This window comes from Chenopodium album, chromosome 26 (assembly GCF_948465745.1).
Source record: "Chenopodium album chromosome 26, dcCheAlbu1.1, whole genome shotgun sequence".
In the NCBI taxonomy this organism is placed as follows: Eukaryota; Viridiplantae; Streptophyta; class Magnoliopsida; order Caryophyllales; family Amaranthaceae; genus Chenopodium; species Chenopodium album.
Genome location: NC_137859.1, coordinates 2,920,759 through 2,939,585, shown reverse-complemented (window position 1 = coordinate 2,939,585; position 18,827 = coordinate 2,920,759). Strand labels below are relative to the sequence as shown.

The 18,827-nt window shown below is 35.4% G+C and overlaps 4 protein-coding genes and 1 non-coding gene across 5 annotated transcripts; 4 read left to right on the top strand and 1 right to left on the bottom strand.

Annotated features, from left to right (window-relative positions):
* The first annotated feature begins 121 nt into the window (after positions 1 to 121).
* On the top strand, positions 122 to 2,316 carry LOC145617870 (pentatricopeptide repeat-containing protein CRR2, chloroplastic-like). The gene has a single exon (XM_081672625.1). The coding sequence runs from the start codon at positions 214 to 216 to the stop codon at positions 2,185 to 2,187; it is 1,974 nt and encodes a 657-aa protein (XP_081528751.1). The 5' UTR covers positions 122 to 213; the 3' UTR covers positions 2,188 to 2,316.
* Positions 2,317 to 2,666: 350 nt separating this feature from the next.
* On the bottom strand, positions 2,667 to 7,767 carry LOC145616309 (uncharacterized). Its single transcript, XM_081671009.1, has 15 exons — positions 7,615 to 7,767; positions 7,408 to 7,495; positions 7,265 to 7,311; positions 6,706 to 6,795; positions 6,550 to 6,603; positions 6,352 to 6,429; positions 6,183 to 6,251; positions 5,931 to 6,086; positions 5,726 to 5,852; positions 5,408 to 5,448; positions 4,822 to 4,911; positions 4,581 to 4,685; positions 3,620 to 3,799; positions 3,041 to 3,150; positions 2,667 to 2,936 (listed from the first exon to the last, which is right to left on the bottom strand). The coding sequence occupies exons 1-15, from the start codon at positions 7,654 to 7,656 to the stop codon at positions 2,861 to 2,863; spliced, it is 1,353 nt and encodes a 450-aa protein (XP_081527135.1). The 5' UTR covers positions 7,657 to 7,767; the 3' UTR covers positions 2,667 to 2,860.
* Positions 7,768 to 7,874: 107 nt separating this feature from the next.
* On the top strand, positions 7,875 to 7,948 carry TRNAV-CAC (transfer RNA valine (anticodon CAC)). The gene has a single exon. It is a non-coding gene; the product is annotated as a tRNA-Val (tRNA).
* Positions 7,949 to 8,483: 535 nt separating this feature from the next.
* On the top strand, positions 8,484 to 12,170 carry LOC145616310 (uncharacterized). The gene is made up of 2 exons (XM_081671010.1): positions 8,484 to 8,872; positions 11,250 to 12,170. Exons 1-2 carry the CDS (start codon positions 8,551 to 8,553, stop codon positions 11,774 to 11,776), a joined length of 849 nt encoding a protein of 282 aa, XP_081527136.1. The 5' UTR covers positions 8,484 to 8,550; the 3' UTR covers positions 11,777 to 12,170.
* Positions 12,171 to 14,133: 1,963 nt separating this feature from the next.
* On the top strand, positions 14,134 to 18,507 carry LOC145617224 (methylsterol monooxygenase 2-2-like). The gene is made up of 7 exons (XM_081671916.1): positions 14,134 to 14,299; positions 16,008 to 16,145; positions 16,726 to 16,871; positions 17,009 to 17,128; positions 17,223 to 17,435; positions 17,542 to 17,622; positions 18,162 to 18,507. The coding sequence occupies exons 1-7, from the start codon at positions 14,270 to 14,272 to the stop codon at positions 18,235 to 18,237; spliced, it is 804 nt and encodes a 267-aa protein (XP_081528042.1). The 5' UTR covers positions 14,134 to 14,269; the 3' UTR covers positions 18,238 to 18,507.
* Positions 18,508 to 18,827: the final 320 nt, after the last annotated feature.

The window sequence follows — 18,827 nt, the reverse complement described above, 5'->3', positions numbered from 1 at the left end:
TTTGACCCGGCCTAAACCCGACTTGAATTCTCGAATTGACAGCTCTAGTTTGGTATGATTTGGCTCCTTCGAAGTTCAAACAACGAGAGAAAGGCTTACTTATATCTGTGGCACCAAACAATTGAGCTTTTTAACCATACTAATCAAAATTATACTGAAGAAGAAACCAAATTTAATCATCAACCCAGAAAAAAATCAAATCTTTTCAATGTGATGTGGGTACTTAATTCTCCCCAAATCATCAAACCACCATTCTCTCTCTTACCAATCAAACACAGAACATCTTCCAAACAACCCATCACCACCGTCGTTTTCTGCTCTTCCGCCGCCGGCGCCGCCGCTGAAACCGCCAATAAGAACCCCACTATTCAGTCATTATGCAAGAAAGGCAATCTCAAACAAGCCCTTCATCTTCTTTCTTCAGAATCCAAACCAAACCAACAAACTTACGAGCTCTTAATCCTCTCTTGTGCCCTCCAAAAGTCTTTTCCTGACGCTTTTGCTGTTCATCGCAACATTGTTGATAATGGGTTTGATCAAGATCCCTTTTTGGCTACTAAATTGATTGATATGTACTCGGAATTGGACTGTATTGATTATGCACGCCAAGTGTTTGATAAAATTCCTAGGAGAACTATTTATGTTTGGAATGCTATTTTGCGTGCTCTTACATTGGCTGGTTATGGGGTTGAGGCGTTGGGTCTTTATAGGGAGATGAATAGGATTGGAATGCCTTGTGATAGGTTTACTCATACTTATGCAATTAAGGCTTGTGTTGTGTCTGAATCAATGACTACTTCGTTGCTGGAGAAAGGGAAGGAGATTCATGGCCGGATTTTGCGACATGGGTATGAAACCCATGTGCATATTATGACAACTTTGTTAGATATGTATGCTAAGTTTGGGAATGTGTCGTATGCTAGCTATATTTTCGATGGGATGCCTGATAAAAATGTCGTATCGTGGAGTGCTATGATTGCTTGTTATGCTAAAAATGAGAGGCCATTGGAGGCATTGAATCTTTTCCATGAGATGGTGTATGAGATTAGGGGTTTTTCGCCAAATTCAGTGACTATGGTTAATGTACTTCAAGCCTGTGCTGCTCTTGCAGCTCTGGAACAAGGCAGGATGATGCACTGTTATATATTGAGAAGAAATCTTGATTCCATATTGCCAGTTACTAGTGCCCTCATGACTATGTATTCAAGATGTGGGAAACTCGAGGTTACACAGAAGATTTTTGACCAGATGGATAAGAGGGATGTTGTTTCGTGGAATACATTGATTTCTAGTTATGGAATTCATGGTTTTGGCATGAAGGCTGTTCGCGTTTTTGAGGAAATGCTTGGTAGGGGAATTAAACCCAGTGCCATCTCTTTTGTGAGTGTATTAGGAGCTTGTAGCCATGCAGGGCTTGCTGATATGGGAAAAAGGTTATTCGATTCAATGACCGAGCAGCATGGGATTTCTCCTAGTGTAGAGCACTATGCATGCCTGGTAGATCTATTAGGCCGTGCCAATCGAATAAAAGAAGCAGCTAAAGTTATAGAAGACATGAAAATTAAGCCAGGACCAAAAGTTTGGGGTTCTCTCCTTGGCTCATGTAAGATTCACGGTAATGTGGAGCTTGCAGAGAGAGCAAGCACTCAACTTTTTAAACTCGAACCTGCCAATGCTGGAAATTATGTGCTGTTGGCTGATATTTATGCAGAAGCTGGAATGTGGGATGAAGTGAAGAGAGTGAAGCAGCTTCTAGAAGCCCAGGGACTGCAGAAGGTTTTTGGCCGAAGTTGGATTGAGGTGAGAAGGAAGATATACTCGTTCATGTCAGTTGATGAGCTTAACCCTCAGATTGAGCTGATTCATGCTCTTTTGGCTGAGTTTTCTGAGGAGATGAAGCAGCAGGGATATACCCCACGGACCGAGCTTGTTCTCTATGACCTTGAAGAGAAGGAAAAAGAACGGATTCTCCTGGGACACAGTGAAAAACTAGCTGTTGGCTTTGGACTCATAAATACTAGCAAGGGAGAAACAATAAGGATCACTAAGAACCTAAGGTTATGTGAAGATTGTCATACTATGACCAAGTTTATCTCCAGATTTACCGGCAGGGAGATTATGGTTAGGGATGTTAATCGCATTCATCATTTTCGTGATGGTGTTTGCTCCTGTGGCGATTACTGGTAGTCTCATGTAAAATTTATGCTGATTCTTTATACCTGAACAACATAAAGAAATCTCAGTTGGACCTAGATGAATTTTATATGTTGTACAGTGACCACAAGAAAATAAACAAATTATAGGGTTTTTTTTTCACAGTTGCATCATTTTTTCATTTTTTTATTTTTTTGGTAAATCACAGTTGCATTATTTTAAATCTAGCCTGTTTGCAGGACAATGTGCTAACTAATTTATGTGCCCGCTGAACCTTTGTTAAAGTAATAATTTTTTGATGCTTCAGTTGGTGTTTGGGATTATACTTAGTACCACATATTAAGGAGGCTTTAATCAAGATATCCTTTGTTGTTGTGCATCAAAGCTAGCATGGCTACTCGGGTATGACGGGGCTTAGAACACAACTTAGCTATATGACAGGGGGGGAGGGGGGCAACTATTGTTTCAGATGTTGAAGAGCTGATCTCAATTTGCAACAAGCCAAAAAGAAGTGACAAAATCAATACAGCAGCTTCTTTTCTTCAAGTTTCTGTAGCAAGGAGTATAACACAACATTGTAGTCCTAGTAAAGAATACACTAAAAACAAAAAAAACACAAGCTCCCTTAATATCTACTCTTCTAATGTCAATTGTACATTGTCTCTGTGATATCAAGTACAACACATCAAAGATAAGTATGTTCATATCATTTTGCAAGTAGTGCTCCGTCATGCTTCACTTTCATCAAATTGCTCTCAATATTTCGTAACACTGGTTTGTAGCTGAAACATTTAAACCAATCGACCTCACATGTCAAATTTAGATATTTTACAGCATATACTCCACATCTGGAAGTTAGATACAGTATTTTAAAGAGGAAACTTACAGGCGTGCAAGACCCGTATATGCCCGTGAGGTTTGTTGCAGCTGCAAAGAAAGCTGCATGACCTCTGCAGACAAACTCTCTGCTCTGCTTTGCTCCCTCAGCAGTTTGCCCTGAAAGGAGTATTGCAAGTACAAATCAAATTCAACAGGTTTAAGATGCTATAACAGATCAAAAGTTTCCTTTAACTAAACTTACGACTCATAATCACTAATCATACTCCCTCAACCTGAATTAATAGTCAAGTGTAATTTTAGGATGTTTGGAAAAAGTGGTAACCTTTCCTAAAAGGGTGCTGGTTTATGCCTGATTGAATCTCTTAATATCAACCCCCACTAAATTTAATTGGTGGAAAGGGAAGTTTATGGATATACATAATTATTTTACTCATAAGGGTCTTTCTGTAAAACCATGTCGTAGTGTCATATCCTTCTGAGAGGTATAGGAGGGACTAGGAACAATGTGACACTAATTTCTGATGGAGGGAATACAAATAAAAAGAGCTGAGAAAGAAAGCCTGCAAGTTTTTATGGAACAACAGAAGAAAGCCATGCATTCTAAATCTTAATGCCAAAAACAAACCTTGAGCTTCAGTATATCATCTGTATCAGCTGATTCAGTATCACTTTTCCCATAATTGTTTGTCCCCAGAGAGCCGTTAGTCATCTGCACCCCATTTGAAGACATAGTATTGATTTGTTCTGTTCTCAGCTTATCAAGCATACCTCGTAGCTCTTCATTTTGCTTGAGACATTCTTTAACCTGTAAAATTACAAAATTAGGTATGTCCTGTTTTATGATTAAAACAACTATTAATATTGTAGAAATGAAACCCTAATGTAGGTCAGGTTTTCTATTACGGAAGCATGGAAACCTGAAAAGTCAGGAATCATTTCTTCTTTAAATAGCCAACAGGTTCTTCCCCTAAACATATTTTGAAAGTCCCAAAATGAACTTTTAATTTTCCAGTCTCTTCAATGTAACCTAGATTAACTCTGATACCTTCTTGATATACTCGTTATAATTAAAAACAGGGCAACTAACTTAAGATTTCTTAGTTTACTTATAGTTTCACTAACTTACCTTGTTTCTTAATTACCTGGAAATAGTGTTTCCATGTTTCTCCTAATTTTACGTTTCAATAATCTTGTTTCTGATTTCGCACAACATACTAATGTTTACAAAATTGTTTCAGATAACAAACCAAGAAAAGTTCATCATGAAAATCAGCATAGATGCACAGCTTGACGGTTAAGTAAGGCCTCTATGTCTATTAAGAGATTCAATTTTTACATTCGTGCGCTAGAGATTTATCAGCATCCTGCAGGTAAAGGTCTTACTTTATAATACCCTGAGATTAAGACATCATCAGGGCCTCAGGGGGTATCTGACAGGAGTTTCTAATACCCTGAGATTAAGGCCTCACAGAGGATATCTGACAGGACAGATAAATAGGGAGGATTTATCTAAATTACACATACAATATATCAGATTATGAACTTAGTGAACAACGTATAGACAAACTTCAAGCAACTTAAATCACCTGATTCTCCCAGTGTGAGGCGATACCCACAGCCTCCTGATAAGCAGATGTCAGACTTGAATTTTCCTCAAAGAGCTTCTCAATCTCTGAAGATTGAGAATCAATCTGCCAATAAAACATCTAATTGAGCAAAGGGGAAGGAACTAATACTGCATTAAGGAAAAAAGGAGTGGGGGCAAGAAAAGAGTTTATGTTCTATAGTTCACTAGAATGAAAAAATTTAAGAGGCAAAGGAGGTTACCTCTAGCAGAAGCTTCTGCCTCCCACCTTCTAATCTCTCAACCATTACTGCCATATCATGCAACTGGCCCTCCAACTTCTCCTTGTCTTGCTGCAAAATTTCGAAAATAATATTAAGCTGTGAAATTAGGAGACAAACGGCATTGGAAAGACCACACTCAACTAGAAGGTAGTACATATAAGCAAGATTAGGAGACAAGCATCATTGGAAAGACCACACTAACTAGAAGGTAGTTCACAGAAGCAAAGAAAACGAAGTTCTCAGATATGTGAAAGCTGTAAAATTATGGTATAGATGATTTTTTCAGATCCCATGTGTCATACAAGTCAAATTATTAGACAATTGGATTTATTACACAAAATCAGAATCAAATTTCAAGATTTAACAAATTTGCATACCAAATTTATTTTTTTAGAGTCAGTTCAATTACCCTGCCTTATAGTCAAAGCTTGAAACAAATAGCTTATAAAGAAAAATGAACATTAAGGTACAGCAACAATAGCTTCCTTGAAACAACCCAATACAAAGCCAAAATATAATTCACTAATTCAGAATTAATATCAATATGAAGGAGGATTGGGCTGACCAGGGTAAATGTTTCTGATGATGATTTTTCGGCAGCATCATCTGCAACACATACAATAAAGACTATTAAGAAAGCAAGTCCACTAGTTGATGTCAATAATAATTAATGAAAGCCTGTCTACAGGTTTCTAAAGCTTAAAGGATACAAAACCATTCCCTATAACCACAGCAAGATGAAAGAAAGGTCCCCAGTGCTAAACTCATAAGCCATAACTTCCGCATCTCCTTATTATTATATTATTTTATAATAAAAATGACAATGCTGTACTGTATTATGTAATGTATGTCCCAGAAATGGGGGTAAATTCCCAAGGATTACCTGATATTTGTCTTGCCAGTTCTGCAAGCTTCAATTCCAACTCCTGCTTCTCTGACATAAGAGCAGAAACCCTAACTTGCTCTTCTTCTAATCTTTGTTGCTCTTGATGCCTAAGTTTTGACTCTCTCTGCAACAAGATTCATCATAAGAGAGCTCAAAGATAACAGTGAATTTTTAACATGCTTTTTTTGAAATAAGCACTCACTTCTAACTCTAACTTTAGGTTAGCCAACTCCTTTTCCAAAGAATGCATGTGATCTGGTGGGTTTCCCATAGAAGCCATGCTACTAGCAGAATCATTGAATGCTTGTCGCTGGATGGAATTAAGTTCTGCTCTTAAAGCAGCTGCATCTTCTTCAGCCTGTTGCAGGGCAATGGTTAAGAGGGAGAATATCATATATTTTATTACTTATTAATTAGAACAGGGAAAACGAGAGGAAAAAAAAACTCAGCATACTCGATATTGTTCTTCTTCAGCCTCCTTGAAACGCTTTTTTAATGTCCGAACTTGCGCTGAGAGATCCTCCTACACTAAAAAATACCAGATTCCTTAGGTAAAAGGTTACAAAACCATGACTTAGACAGCATCTAGATAACACAGTTTATTTCCTTTTAAAAGTCCATACCCGTGCAACAACTGCTGCATCCTTCTCCATCGCAACATCCCTAAGTGCTTTCCTCAAAGAAGGTACTGTATTTTGCTCCTGAATTCCAACGAGAAAATCAATACAGTACATCTATTAAGCAAACCATTTGCACACAGCTGTTCTAATCCAAACATCACCAATAAAATCAATAGTGTGGCGTAATTCTAATATGTCTACCAGATCACTTAGACGCTTCTGCAACGATTCACACTCCACTTCCTTTTCCTGAAGCTGCATCGAGTAAGCAAAAATTTAATATCAGAAGTAAATTATCAACATCCAGTGAAGTGGCACAAGAAGTTAAAATAATTGCAATAAGGTTAGCCTAAAAACCTTGGAGCTCAGTCTGTAGTTCTCATCTTCAAACTCAGTATTCTTCTTCTGCAAGTCCTTCAATTGTGATACTAAACTACCAATATCATTCTGTGGAACACATTAACGATCAACAACCAACAACACAATCAGCACCACATCTAAAACTGAACCTGAATATAACCCCTCATAAAAGGGCACAAAATCCCCCAACAGATTAAAACTTTCTGAACTACTCTAGCAAACCTTTCAGCAGTACTACTAATAATCCAATACCAATTTCGTCTCATACGACACATTGACATTTTCAGCACAATACAGCTTATGTAAACTTGATTCTGGGCACAAGGGCATTTGAACCACTCATTAAAAGTTTTTTGTTTTTCATATAAAAGCACAAAGATTGAAACTTCAGGGCAATGTATCATAAAAGAAATCTACAATCAGTTACTGTATCACAAATTGTACTCAAATTCCACAGAAAAAGAGGCTTATATTTTATAAAACTTAACGCACATTGCATAATTATCTAGCATAAATTCCAGTATTAGAATATGAGCTTAAATTTTAAGATATATACCTCAGAAAACCTGGAAACACTATCAGATTTTTTGATCCCACCATTATCTGCAATTGAATTCAGAAAAAACCCCAAAATCAATAATTCTTAAAATTAATAAATCTAAAATAAAAAAAAATCAAGAAAACAATAAGAAGTATTACCAGGTGGGTTAGAAGAAGTACTAAGATCTGATCCAGAAGACACTTTTTTCATCCTTTCAGCCGCTCTTTTCTGCCGAATTTCTTCCAACTAAATTTGATTCAAAGTAAAAAAGATCAAATCTTTTGCAGATGATTGAATGAAATTAATTTAATTAATGAATGAATGTACAGGAAGTAATAAAAATTGTTTCAATTTTGTTGAATTACCGTTCGTCGACCAAGTGAAGCATGGTGATGCTGCGCGTTCATGGCGTTTTGAGGAGAGAGAATTTGGCCGGCGAGTGTGTCACCGATGAAGGTGACGGGGTTTATTTATTTTCTGCTTTTGGGAATTGATTTTTTTTTTTTTTTTTATTTTGTATTTTTTGGTGGATACACATATATTTTTTTTTCTGAAGAAATTTTTTGGTGATGTATTAAGATTGGTTTTACATTGTATAATTTAATCTCTTCAAATTGCTCAAAGTGTCTGGGTGGTGTAGTCGGTTATCACGCTAGTCTCACACACTAGAGGTCCCCGGTTCGAACCCGGGCTCAGACAATTTTTGTATTTCCAATTTTACTTTATTTTTGGCTCACCAATATATTTTTAGCTTATACTTCCTCTGTTCTTTTATTTTATTTTATTTTTTTTGATAGCATCCGTTCTTTTATCATTGCACCATAGAGGTTGGTATACTTTTGTTGGTAATGGGAAAAGGGAAGAGAAATAAGGGTGAAATTACAAAATTATCCATAATGTAAGCATGAACTAAAGAATCAAGTGGCAATAATAAGAGTATATTGGATATTTATAGTATGAACAGAGATACTACCTCCGTTACATATTATTTGCAACGGTTAGACATTTTTCCTCTCTACTGTATGTCAAATCATTGCAATTAATATGTAACGGAGGTAGGATTTTGATTCCTAAAATAGAATATGTGCAATATTTGTAAAACTTCCTTAAAAGACAAGTGGTACAATAAATAAAAAATGGGGGAAGCCAGTTGTAAAAAATCAAACCCTTTTAATTGTAAAAAAAAAAACCTCTCCCGCTATCTCTCTCCGCAGTCTAATTTTCTCTCTCTTCAAACAAACAAAAACCCTAATTTTATTTTCTATCTTCACCCTAATTTTCTCTCTCCTCAAATAACAAAGATGCAGCAAACTAAGCTTAGATGGGGCGAGGTAGACGAAGACGAAGACTTAGATTTCCTGTTGTTGCCTCCAAAGCAAGTTATTGGTCCAGATGACAATGGTGTGAAAAAGGTGATTGAGTACAAATTCAATGACGAAGGTAACAAGGTTAAGGTTACCACCACAACTAGGGTGCGTAAGCTTGCTAAAGCTCATCTTAGCAAGAAGGCAATTGAACGTCGTTCTTGGCCTAAATTCGGTGATGCTGTTCATGAAGAAGTCGGCGCTCGTCTAACTATGGTTTCTACTGAAGAAATCGGCCTTGAACGACCTGCTGCTCCTGGTTCGCTTCGATTTCGTTTTCTTTTTGTTTTAATTTTGTTTTTTGATGCTCTTAGTTTTGATTTGTTGTTGCGATTGATGAATTGTTGGTTGATTTTGTTGTTGGTGTTTTTTTAGGGTTGTTGAATCTGGCTGTGTTATTTATGTGTTATTGGGTTGATTTTTAATGGATTACTCGTGAATTTGTTCTTTGTTTGAGTGATTTTTGCCAGTTGAGGTTAATTGGAAGAAATTAAAGGCTTTCCTGATTTCTCGAGGCTGTGTGTGGAATTTTGGGGGAATTGAAGATGGATAGGGTTCTGGATTTATGAATTTTTATTTTTGAACAAATATTAATTTGGAAGATATGAAATTTTAAAAGTGCCAAGAACAATAAACCGAGGCTTTTAATCATTAGGCTTGTATTTTGAGTTAGCAATGTGATTAATTCACATGTTTTAAAGGTTGCTGATGGAAATTAGATGCTACCGATTGTAAAGTTTGGATCTTTATGAATTTGAAGTAATTTATAACTATTCTGATGGATGAACTTGTAGGTGATTGGGATATTGATGTTAGTATTTAATATTTATGGGAGAGTGGATGGGAAACTGAATGTGAAATAGGTTTATTGTTATTGTTTGATGATTTTCTTTATTGGTGATTTATTGTAATGGTTTTGATGATTTTTATTATTGGTGAGAAGGGTCAATGTAACTTTAGTGAGTTGAGATGGCTTTGTTTCGGTGGAATGGAGGTTTGGAGTTAAAAATAACTTGGTGCGTGCTAAATATTATTTTATTTGTTGATGGATGATTATGCAAATTATCGGGAGTTTTCTGAATAACAAATGTGATATAATAGGTAGGAAAATAGGATCAGGGGTTTTTATATCATGGTAGGGCTGGGATGTTACTTACTACAAAGTATAATATACTAAAAGTTTCACTCCTTATATTGTGTGCTCTTTACTAACTAAGGTCATAGATTTGGTTGGCTGTAACAAGTAGGATTGGTGGCTACTCTGTTGATATAGACTAGATTGGTGGTGCAAACATTTATTACTGTGGCGTATGGAGTCTTCAAGACATTTAAATAACATTTGGAACCATAAAAAAATGTATAAGAATAATTTCAAGATTAGAATTTGTTGTTATATGGCTGATTAGTAGCTTATCTGGTTGACTGAAGCTTCGAGACTTGTTTACGAATAGATGAAGTTGCTTATAGAACCTTATATTTTCTGTGTTTGTTTCTCTTGTTATGTTTTCTTTCACTATTGTTGTCTTCACTTTATTAATATACTACTTCCCTTTTATTTATTTATTTACTCTATTGTCACTGTTATTATTAGTAGTGTTAATACTAATATAGTGGTAGCATTAGCATTGTTGCTATTATGATAGGTGTTACTTCTATATTTAGACTCGTACACTGAGCCACCGATAGAAAAAGAATCATATACAACAGGTGCTAAGATTACTATACCTAACAGGCTAACCGCTAACACATAGCAGTTTGCTAATGACAGTTTGCAAAGATAATACACAACCTCTTCTCTGAAATCTGGTGGTCATTTATTTAAATATGTTGCAAACTTTGCCTTGGTGTTAAAACAATGAAACTTAAAAGCTAAAATAAAAGATGTTGGGTTTTAAGCTGCAAATACTTCTGTTTGGTAGGGGTACTTAGGTATATTCTTTGCTATTCGTGTTTGGTCCGATTTTCTTAGCTCAGTTAGTATCCCTGCTGAAACATTGCACTTAAAAATGGATGGCTGGACATGGAAGTATTTATATAATGGATTGGTCTGATGGGAAAAGTTGAATGTAGCCTTGGGGTTTGAGTTTCTAGGATTTTTGCCTTCATTAGTTAGCAGAAAGGAAATCTGATGCTGAGATACCATTGCACATTCCTTGTACTTCTGAATGTAATTAACCAAACTTGGTTCATGTCTCTGGGAATGAGGGGGTGTGTTTTCTTGCTGTTAATTACTCATGTCTTTTCTTATTCCTTCACTTTGTTTGTGAGAAAATTTTTAATGTAACAATATCTTCTAACTTGTTTCTGATTATGTGGAGTGTTGATTTGGTGGTATTTCTGTTGAAGAACTAGATGGTTGATTGTTTAGTTCCAAATATGTTTCTAGGATAATTTCTGCCATCAAAGATTTTGCGTTAGATCAATGTCTATATGATATTGATTTAGGTCGCTAACTGTTTGTGTGAATTCCTATTAGTTTCCTTCCGTTGTTTTCCCGTCGTACCTAATATTGTTATCACTGATCAGAGCTCTTGGTTCAGCTTGTCATTTTATTTTGCACACAATTATAGCTCTTAGTACTGATTTTTTATAACCCTGTATTTAAGCAAGCTCTTTAACATTTCTTTTCTTGACAGGGGCCAATAAAGAAGAAACAAAAGCTGCATCTGATAACCCATTTGGCAAAGGTGCTGTCCTCATGCTTTGTAGGACCTGTGGTAAAAGAGGTGACCACTGGACTTCAAGGTGTCCCTACAAGGATCTTGCACAACCTCCTGAAACCTTCGTTGATAAGCCTCCCACAGATGGACCGGCAGCTGCTTCTACAACTGGCTCCAAGGGAGCTTATGTTCCTCCAAGTTTGAGAGCAGGTGCAGAGAGAACCGTCACTGACATGAGGCGCCGGAATGAAGAGAACTCTGTTCGTGTTACCAATCTCTCTGAGGATACCAGGGAGGCTGATCTCCATGAGCTCTTCAGGACTTTTGGTCAGATCACCAGAGTTTATGTTGCCATTGACCAGAAGACTGGGTTGAGCAGAGGATTTGGGTTCGTGAACTTTGCAAACCGAGAAGATGCTGAGCGGGCCATCAATAAGCTCAATGGCTATGGTTATGATAATCTCATCCTTCGAGTTGAATGGGCTACTCCAAGGGCAAACTAGAATATAACGATGTTTTTTTTTTCCTCTCTTATGACCATTCAATTTTGATATTCCTGTTTTACAATCGGACTAGGCTGATAAATCTGTATGCGATCTGAGATGATTTCAACATATTAGTTTGATATGTTTGAGATGATTTTAATTTGAACTTAAATTATTTAATCTTCTAAGGTATATTAAATCAAAAAGGGAGTAGGTAAATATGAGTGCAGAAATGGAGATAGTCTGGCTCTCTTCATGTGTTGTTTCTGAAGCTACATATGATAAGAAGTTCGCTTTCGCACCCAAAATCTAGCAATCTACTTCATAGCACAGCACTAGAATGTAATTGTGTTGCCTTGCTAATATTTCCTCTATACTTCGTATATACTATATAGTTGCACCATTTCCTTTATGATGATGATATTATGGTAGTTGACTAGCTCTTCATTGACTATGATTTTAGCTTTATAATACAAGTATAATATAGCAACTCCCATAAATCATAACCTTCCCATGACTTCTTTATCATAAATCCATTAACCATTACAAAACACATATGGAGCAATAGATATCTTATATCTCATCATGTGTAATGTTACTCCAATTGTCTCATTTTATCTGTCCCTTTGGTTTATTTTTTATACTCGTACAACATAGGAGACATTTGGATCAAGTGTCAAAGACGGAAAGAGTACTTCGTATTAATAATCTCCTGAGAGTGCAGTCTAGTGCACATGGAGCTCCTAAAATTGTTAAATCTCCACTGTTTGAGTACCCCAAGAGACATTTGGCGAAGCAGCTAGTCTGTCTTTGGTGTATCAATTGCACGAGTACATGTACAGTACTTACATGGTCAAACCCCAAATTAATATTCCTGCAACATGGTTGCTGCATTTAACAAGTGACAAATACTGTAACCTTATGCACGTGAGTACGTGACCTCAAAATCATATTAATATCTTTTTAATTATTATCGCATCAAAAATTAGAAAAAGATTGATATTTTTATTTTTATTTTTTATTTTTAAGTTTTTTTTTTGTGTTTGATAAAGTTTTAACAGTAGTTCACGGCATCACCCAGGGCATAAACATTGTTTTCGTAAAGAGAAACTCATGATAGTAGCTTATGATTGAGGAAAGCCACTCATAATTAATTAATTTTGAGGTCCACATCTCTATTATTTCATGCGACGTTTTAAGCATTTTGACCATTCATTTTGCTAGCCATTTAAAGATAAAATTATAACTGATAAATTATCGATGATAATGAAATTATTTGTAATTTTGCAACGTCTGTGACTAATCAATGTATAAAATTGATACGGAGTAATTAATTTTCTAATATAGTAAATACGAAGTATTTTACATCTAAATACGTACTCGTAGTAAGTAGCTAGTTTAATTAATCATCAGCATGAACATGTCCATCATTCACCAAAGAAAATAATAATAACATGAACAAGTTCTTTATATTCCTTTTTTTTTTTTTTTTTTTTTTCACCGAGAAAGTTCTTTATATTCTTACTTACAAAATGTCACTATATAGATGAAGTTAGCTAAAAAAGAATTAACTTTTTAATTTAGCAGAAGCATTTCCACCATGGTAAACAAATATTATGGGAGTTGAGATTGGACATGCATGTTTTATATGTTTGATGTTTTAATTATAGGAGAGTACGAATATTAATTTCTTACAACAACTTACAACTGAGGTGGATTTAAAATGGCTCATGCAAGAAGTAAATAGTTCTCAAAAGTCTTCTTTAAAAAATTTGAAGATGTCACCCTTGAGATGGAAAGTGACTTCAAATAAATTTGCATCGTACAAATATCTACTAACATCTTTTCTTAAAAAAGCACGCAATAATTTGTGTTTTTAATGACTAAAAGGTGGAAATGGAGCTGGATTTTCGTTGGATTGAGAAGTAGTATTTCATGGTTGTTGAAGCTCTCCAAAGCTTTATAGAATCTATTATTTTCATTTTATCATAAATGATATTTAGAATTTTTATTGATTTTAATTTAATGATGTAGTTTGGTCTTTATTATAAATGGAGAAAATAAAACCACTTATTTATTTGGCTCATTTACAACCTTGATAAGTTGTCCAAACAACAAGAGAGGTTGAAATCCCTCAACATATACTACAATATTCAAAGTAAATTATTTGTATGAGTTGTATCGTTCCATTTTATCAGATGTCTAAAACAATAGCGCGAAAGCCGTTTTCAACACCTTTTAACAACATAACATAATAACATCATTATCACTTGAAATTAATAATCTAATAATTACTCTATAGTAAAAAATTTCAGCAAAAAGTTAATCAAAATTAGTTAAAAAATTATTATAAAACAAAATATTCGGGCAAGAAAGAGCAGAAAATTCTGATAGATTCCCTCCTCTACTTGACAGTTGTGTCGCCCCCATCTTTCTCTCTCTTCTTCTTCTCTCACATCACAAATTCTTCTTTCTCTTTCTCTCTCCTCCGAAGATCGGAGTTCGTCTTCAATGGCGTCGCTCCTTGAATCTGGATGGCAGGTTAGTTCTGTCTTTCCACAACATTTTATCATATTTTTAAGCTTAATTTTCATGTTATTTATTTGATGATATTTGATTAATCTCAATGTTCTCGAGTTTTCCGTATTGCTGGTATTGGAATTTGTGTGATTTTGTTTTGCGATTGGATTAGGTCAAATGTTTTAAGCATTACAATTTGATTGATATTAGTTTGATGTTTGTATTAATCTGCGAAAATAATTTAGCGATTGCGAATTGAACTTTTTTTGCTTTAGATTTTATGGTGATGATTTTTACTTGTTGTATTACATGCAAGATCATCTTGTTGTTGGAAGAAAATCTATATTATGAGGATTGTTTTGGTGTATAGATTAGCATAGGTTATTAGAGAAATAGAGATTACACAAACTATAACAATGGCTACCATCTTCCAATCCAGAATTGCAGGGTTTTTGTCGTAGGGAGACTCGTGGTAGAAATTATATTTTGAATCGAATATTCATCAGTTGGCTTATTGTATCATAGGTTAGATTTATCGAGCTTCGTCTTTATGCAATGATAAGTGTATTAAGTATAGGTTGATTGGGAAAAGAATGGAGCAGTAGCCTTATTTGGATTATATATGAAACTTAAATATATTATTTTTAAGGCGACCGTAATCTCAGCTTAAGGATATGTTTGTGGTATTTTGACTATGTTTTGAGGAGGAGATTTATGGATAAGATATGTTTGAGGAAGACAGATAAGCAGATTGAAAGGAGGCTTAGAACTTTAAGAGTGTCGAAGATAGCAAGGAAGGCATCACTGTCTTGGTTAGCTGCTTGCAACGAGTGATCTTATATTAGGGTGATAGCATGATAGGGTCTTAGGGTGTTTGGATATTTTTTAATGTAATGGCGTTTAAAGGAAGATGAGTAAGCATATTCAAAGGATGTTGAGGGATTGAGGAGAGTCATACATAGCAAAGTAAGGTTAATTGTTTGCTTTCTCCTTTATTAAAGCATTTTTCTAGTAAGATGCATCATGTGCTGTAATAGGCATTAGTAAAATGCAGAGCAACGATGCCAATGATATCTTGAACATAGTTTCTGGTAAGGTCCAGATCAATGTTTGCTCATGATCTCCTGAATTACTTACCTCATCAGATCTACTGCAAACACTATTATATTCCTTTTTTCTCATGAAGCATAAGCTGCTTTAACCTTGGTTTGTCCCAATAAGCCAGTTCTTTTGGCTGCTTGCTACTCCTTTTGTAGAACTCCAATAAGCTAGACTTTGCCTTAAGCTGTCCACTTCTGCACCTTGTTCCATACTTCGGCAGCAATGTGCCATTTTGTTAGTGATGTAAAATTGTAAGCACCTTTTGACCGAGGACATAAAATTTACTCCTACTCTACCCCCTCCCCCCCCCCCCCCCTCCCCTTCTTCTCTGACTGTCCATTTTATTTTGGTTTGTCACATAGCTTTTATTTGGCTATGTAATATATCAAATAAATTGGACATTGTGGGACAGAGGGAATAGTCTCGGGCATAAGATAACTTAGGAATTATTTGTGAAGATGTTTCTTTTTCTTTTTGTTTTTTTTTTTTTTTTCACTTTTTTTTCCTTTGATAAAGTTTCTGAATTACATGTTGGTTTAGCATTTTTCTTCATTTTGCGGCGTCTTCATTTATCTTTTTATTCCCTATATCATTTTTTTTTGTTTAACTTATCTTCTTGATGTTGCAGTATCTGATAACTCATTTCAGCGACTTTCAATTGGCTTGCATTGGAAGCTTCATCCTTCATGAGAGTGTCTTCTTCTTATCAGGACTTCCGTTTATATTCCTTGAGAGGGGAGGATACCTTAGCAAATACAAGATACAGGTTCCAAAAGTTTCTTTTATTGTTTATGTATCACGGGAATGTTGGCTTGAATTAGGTTTTTATGTGTGAATTTTATAAGTTCGCTGGTTATTAGATACTCATGATTTCAGTTCTAGTTATGCTGTGAGTTTTTTGTTTTATTGATTACTTTTAGAATTTTTGATAGAAACTTTTCCATGTTCAATCAATATATGAATATGCTTGGACATTCACATGTATCATTGCAAATCGTTATCTTAATAATCTGCCTTAAGACCCACTACAACTTTAGGATTTATGTAACAATGACATTTTATAAAAATCTGTATTATCGCCAACTCCCTGCATGAACTACTGAAGATGTAGAAGTGACTGGGATTTATAATTTCCCAAGTAATACAACTCAAACACTATTGGAAAAGAAAGGATATATTGATAGGCTTAAGTAGGGAATTGAGCTGATAGCTTGACCAATTTAAGAGCTATATCTCCAATTTCTGTTGACTTAGACTTTATCCCAACTCATGTAGGCTGTAGCATATGTTAAATTTTTTGAATATTTTTGGTTGGTCGTCCATCTGATAATTGTGGTCAATTGCAGGCTAAAAATAACCCTCCTGAGGCTCAACAGAAATGTATAACACGGCTATTGTTGTATCATTTTTGTGTCAATCTGCCGGTGATGCTTTTGTCGTATCCTGTCTTTAGAGCTATGGGGATGCGAAGTAGTCTACCCCTGCCTTCCTGGTATCTTCAGGTTCTTTATGTACTGTAGCCTGTGTTTTTTTAATAATCATGCTACCTACAGTCATACTTTTGTTTTGGATAACTTGTGTGTCCACGCCATGCAATCTTTAGAGCTACTCTGCCACATTATTTTGCAGGAAAGAAGTGGTGCCTCAGATAATATTTTACTTCATCCTTGAAGATTTTGTGTTTTACTGGGGGCACAGGATATTGCATACAAAGTGGCTATACCAGCATGTTCATAGTGTCCATCATGAGTGAGTCAGATTTGAAGACTTATGTTCGTATTTATTTTCTGAGATCTATGCTTCTGCTTGTCTGGAATGTTGAGTTTTATATTCTGATACGCAGGTATGCTACTCCATTTGGACTGACTTCTGAATATGCTCATCCAGCTGAGATACTATTCCTTGGCTTCGCAACAATTGTTGGACCTGCCATCACAGGTCCCCATTTGTTTACTCTGTGGTTGTGGATGGTGCTTAGAGTGCTTGAGACTGTTGAAGCACATTGTGGTTATCACTTTCCTTGGAGCCCATCAAACTTCTTCCCTTTATATGGAGGGTGAGCCTATGAATTAATTGTTAATGTCAAATTACCTCAAATAATCTGACTACATCTTGTCATGTGATTTTTTTTTTTTCCTTCTCTTTTTTCTTTTCTCTTGCAGTTCTGATTTTCATGACTATCATCATCGCTTGTTGTATACAAAGTCTGGGAACTACTCATCGACATTTATGTACATGGACTGGTGAGCATGTCTCTTTTTAGTTTATGGATCAGTAGTTTTTCAGTTAAAATAAAAAAAATAAAAAAATAGTAAATGGACTCTTTGGATTGAAGAATTAAGTGATCCTGCTAGATCATTGGTTTTTGCTCTATTGATTGAGAGACAAGGATATTATTAATCATATTGTTAGTCACCCAAGGAAATGAGATATGAGATTGTATTTGATGTGACCTACAATTTTACGGCTGAGAAATTAAAGGCTATCATTTTGGTCTGCTTAGTGGCTTAGTGCTCATGCAATAATCTGCTTCAAATTATTTTTGTCAGTGGATTAGAAAATATCAGGCGTATATCCCACTATTTAATATCTGCTCTTTTGCTTTGCTAATTTTCAAGTCTTTGTTTGAATGTAATTGGTTGCTTTTTGTATAAATTTGTGATCTCCCATCGGAGTTTTTTAGTTCACGTAAACAGGGAGTATATTGGCTCAGTGTTAATTGCATTTTGTGAAAGGTTGATTTCCATTTTTTCTAAGATATATGAGATACCCGTTTGTGCAGGATTTTTGGTACTGATAGAGGTTACAGAACATTGAAGGCGCTTAAGACTGTTGAAGCTGATGGCAAGAAAATGTGAGAAACTGAAGATATAATTTGTGGTGCCATTCTCTCATTCTGTGCAGGGAATGGATTACGGTCAATCTTAGTTATTTTTCTATCCCATTCCTTTGTTCTATGTCGTGTGTAGTGACCCCAAGGTATTCCATTCCTTTGATCTATGTCATATGTAGTGACCGCAGCCTCTGTCATGTGTTTAATTACTTTTTGGTTTGTGAGGTGTGTTGGCGGTTAGAACGCTTGTTCCTTCTATTTCTTCAATGAATGAAATTCGTAGTTATAATTAAAAGTTTTGTTTTTTTGTTGCTTTTTAATTTTGTTGATGTACTTCGTAAGTTCGTATTACATAAACAGCCATGGTGCAGTTTGTGAGACGTTGCAGAAGGTTGTATAAATGGATTCTGAATTAAAAATTCTTGTAAGCTAAGGGCTTCTCTAATACAATATCATGAATAAATATCTACATACTCCGTAGAACACTACCAGTATCTTTTTAGGCATTACCAACACTACCTGTAACTTTTTAGGCATTACCATCACGAACAAAAAAAAGGAGGCTTTTTATTGGTGATGCACTTCCTTTGAATGTTGACATGGGACATCCAATTC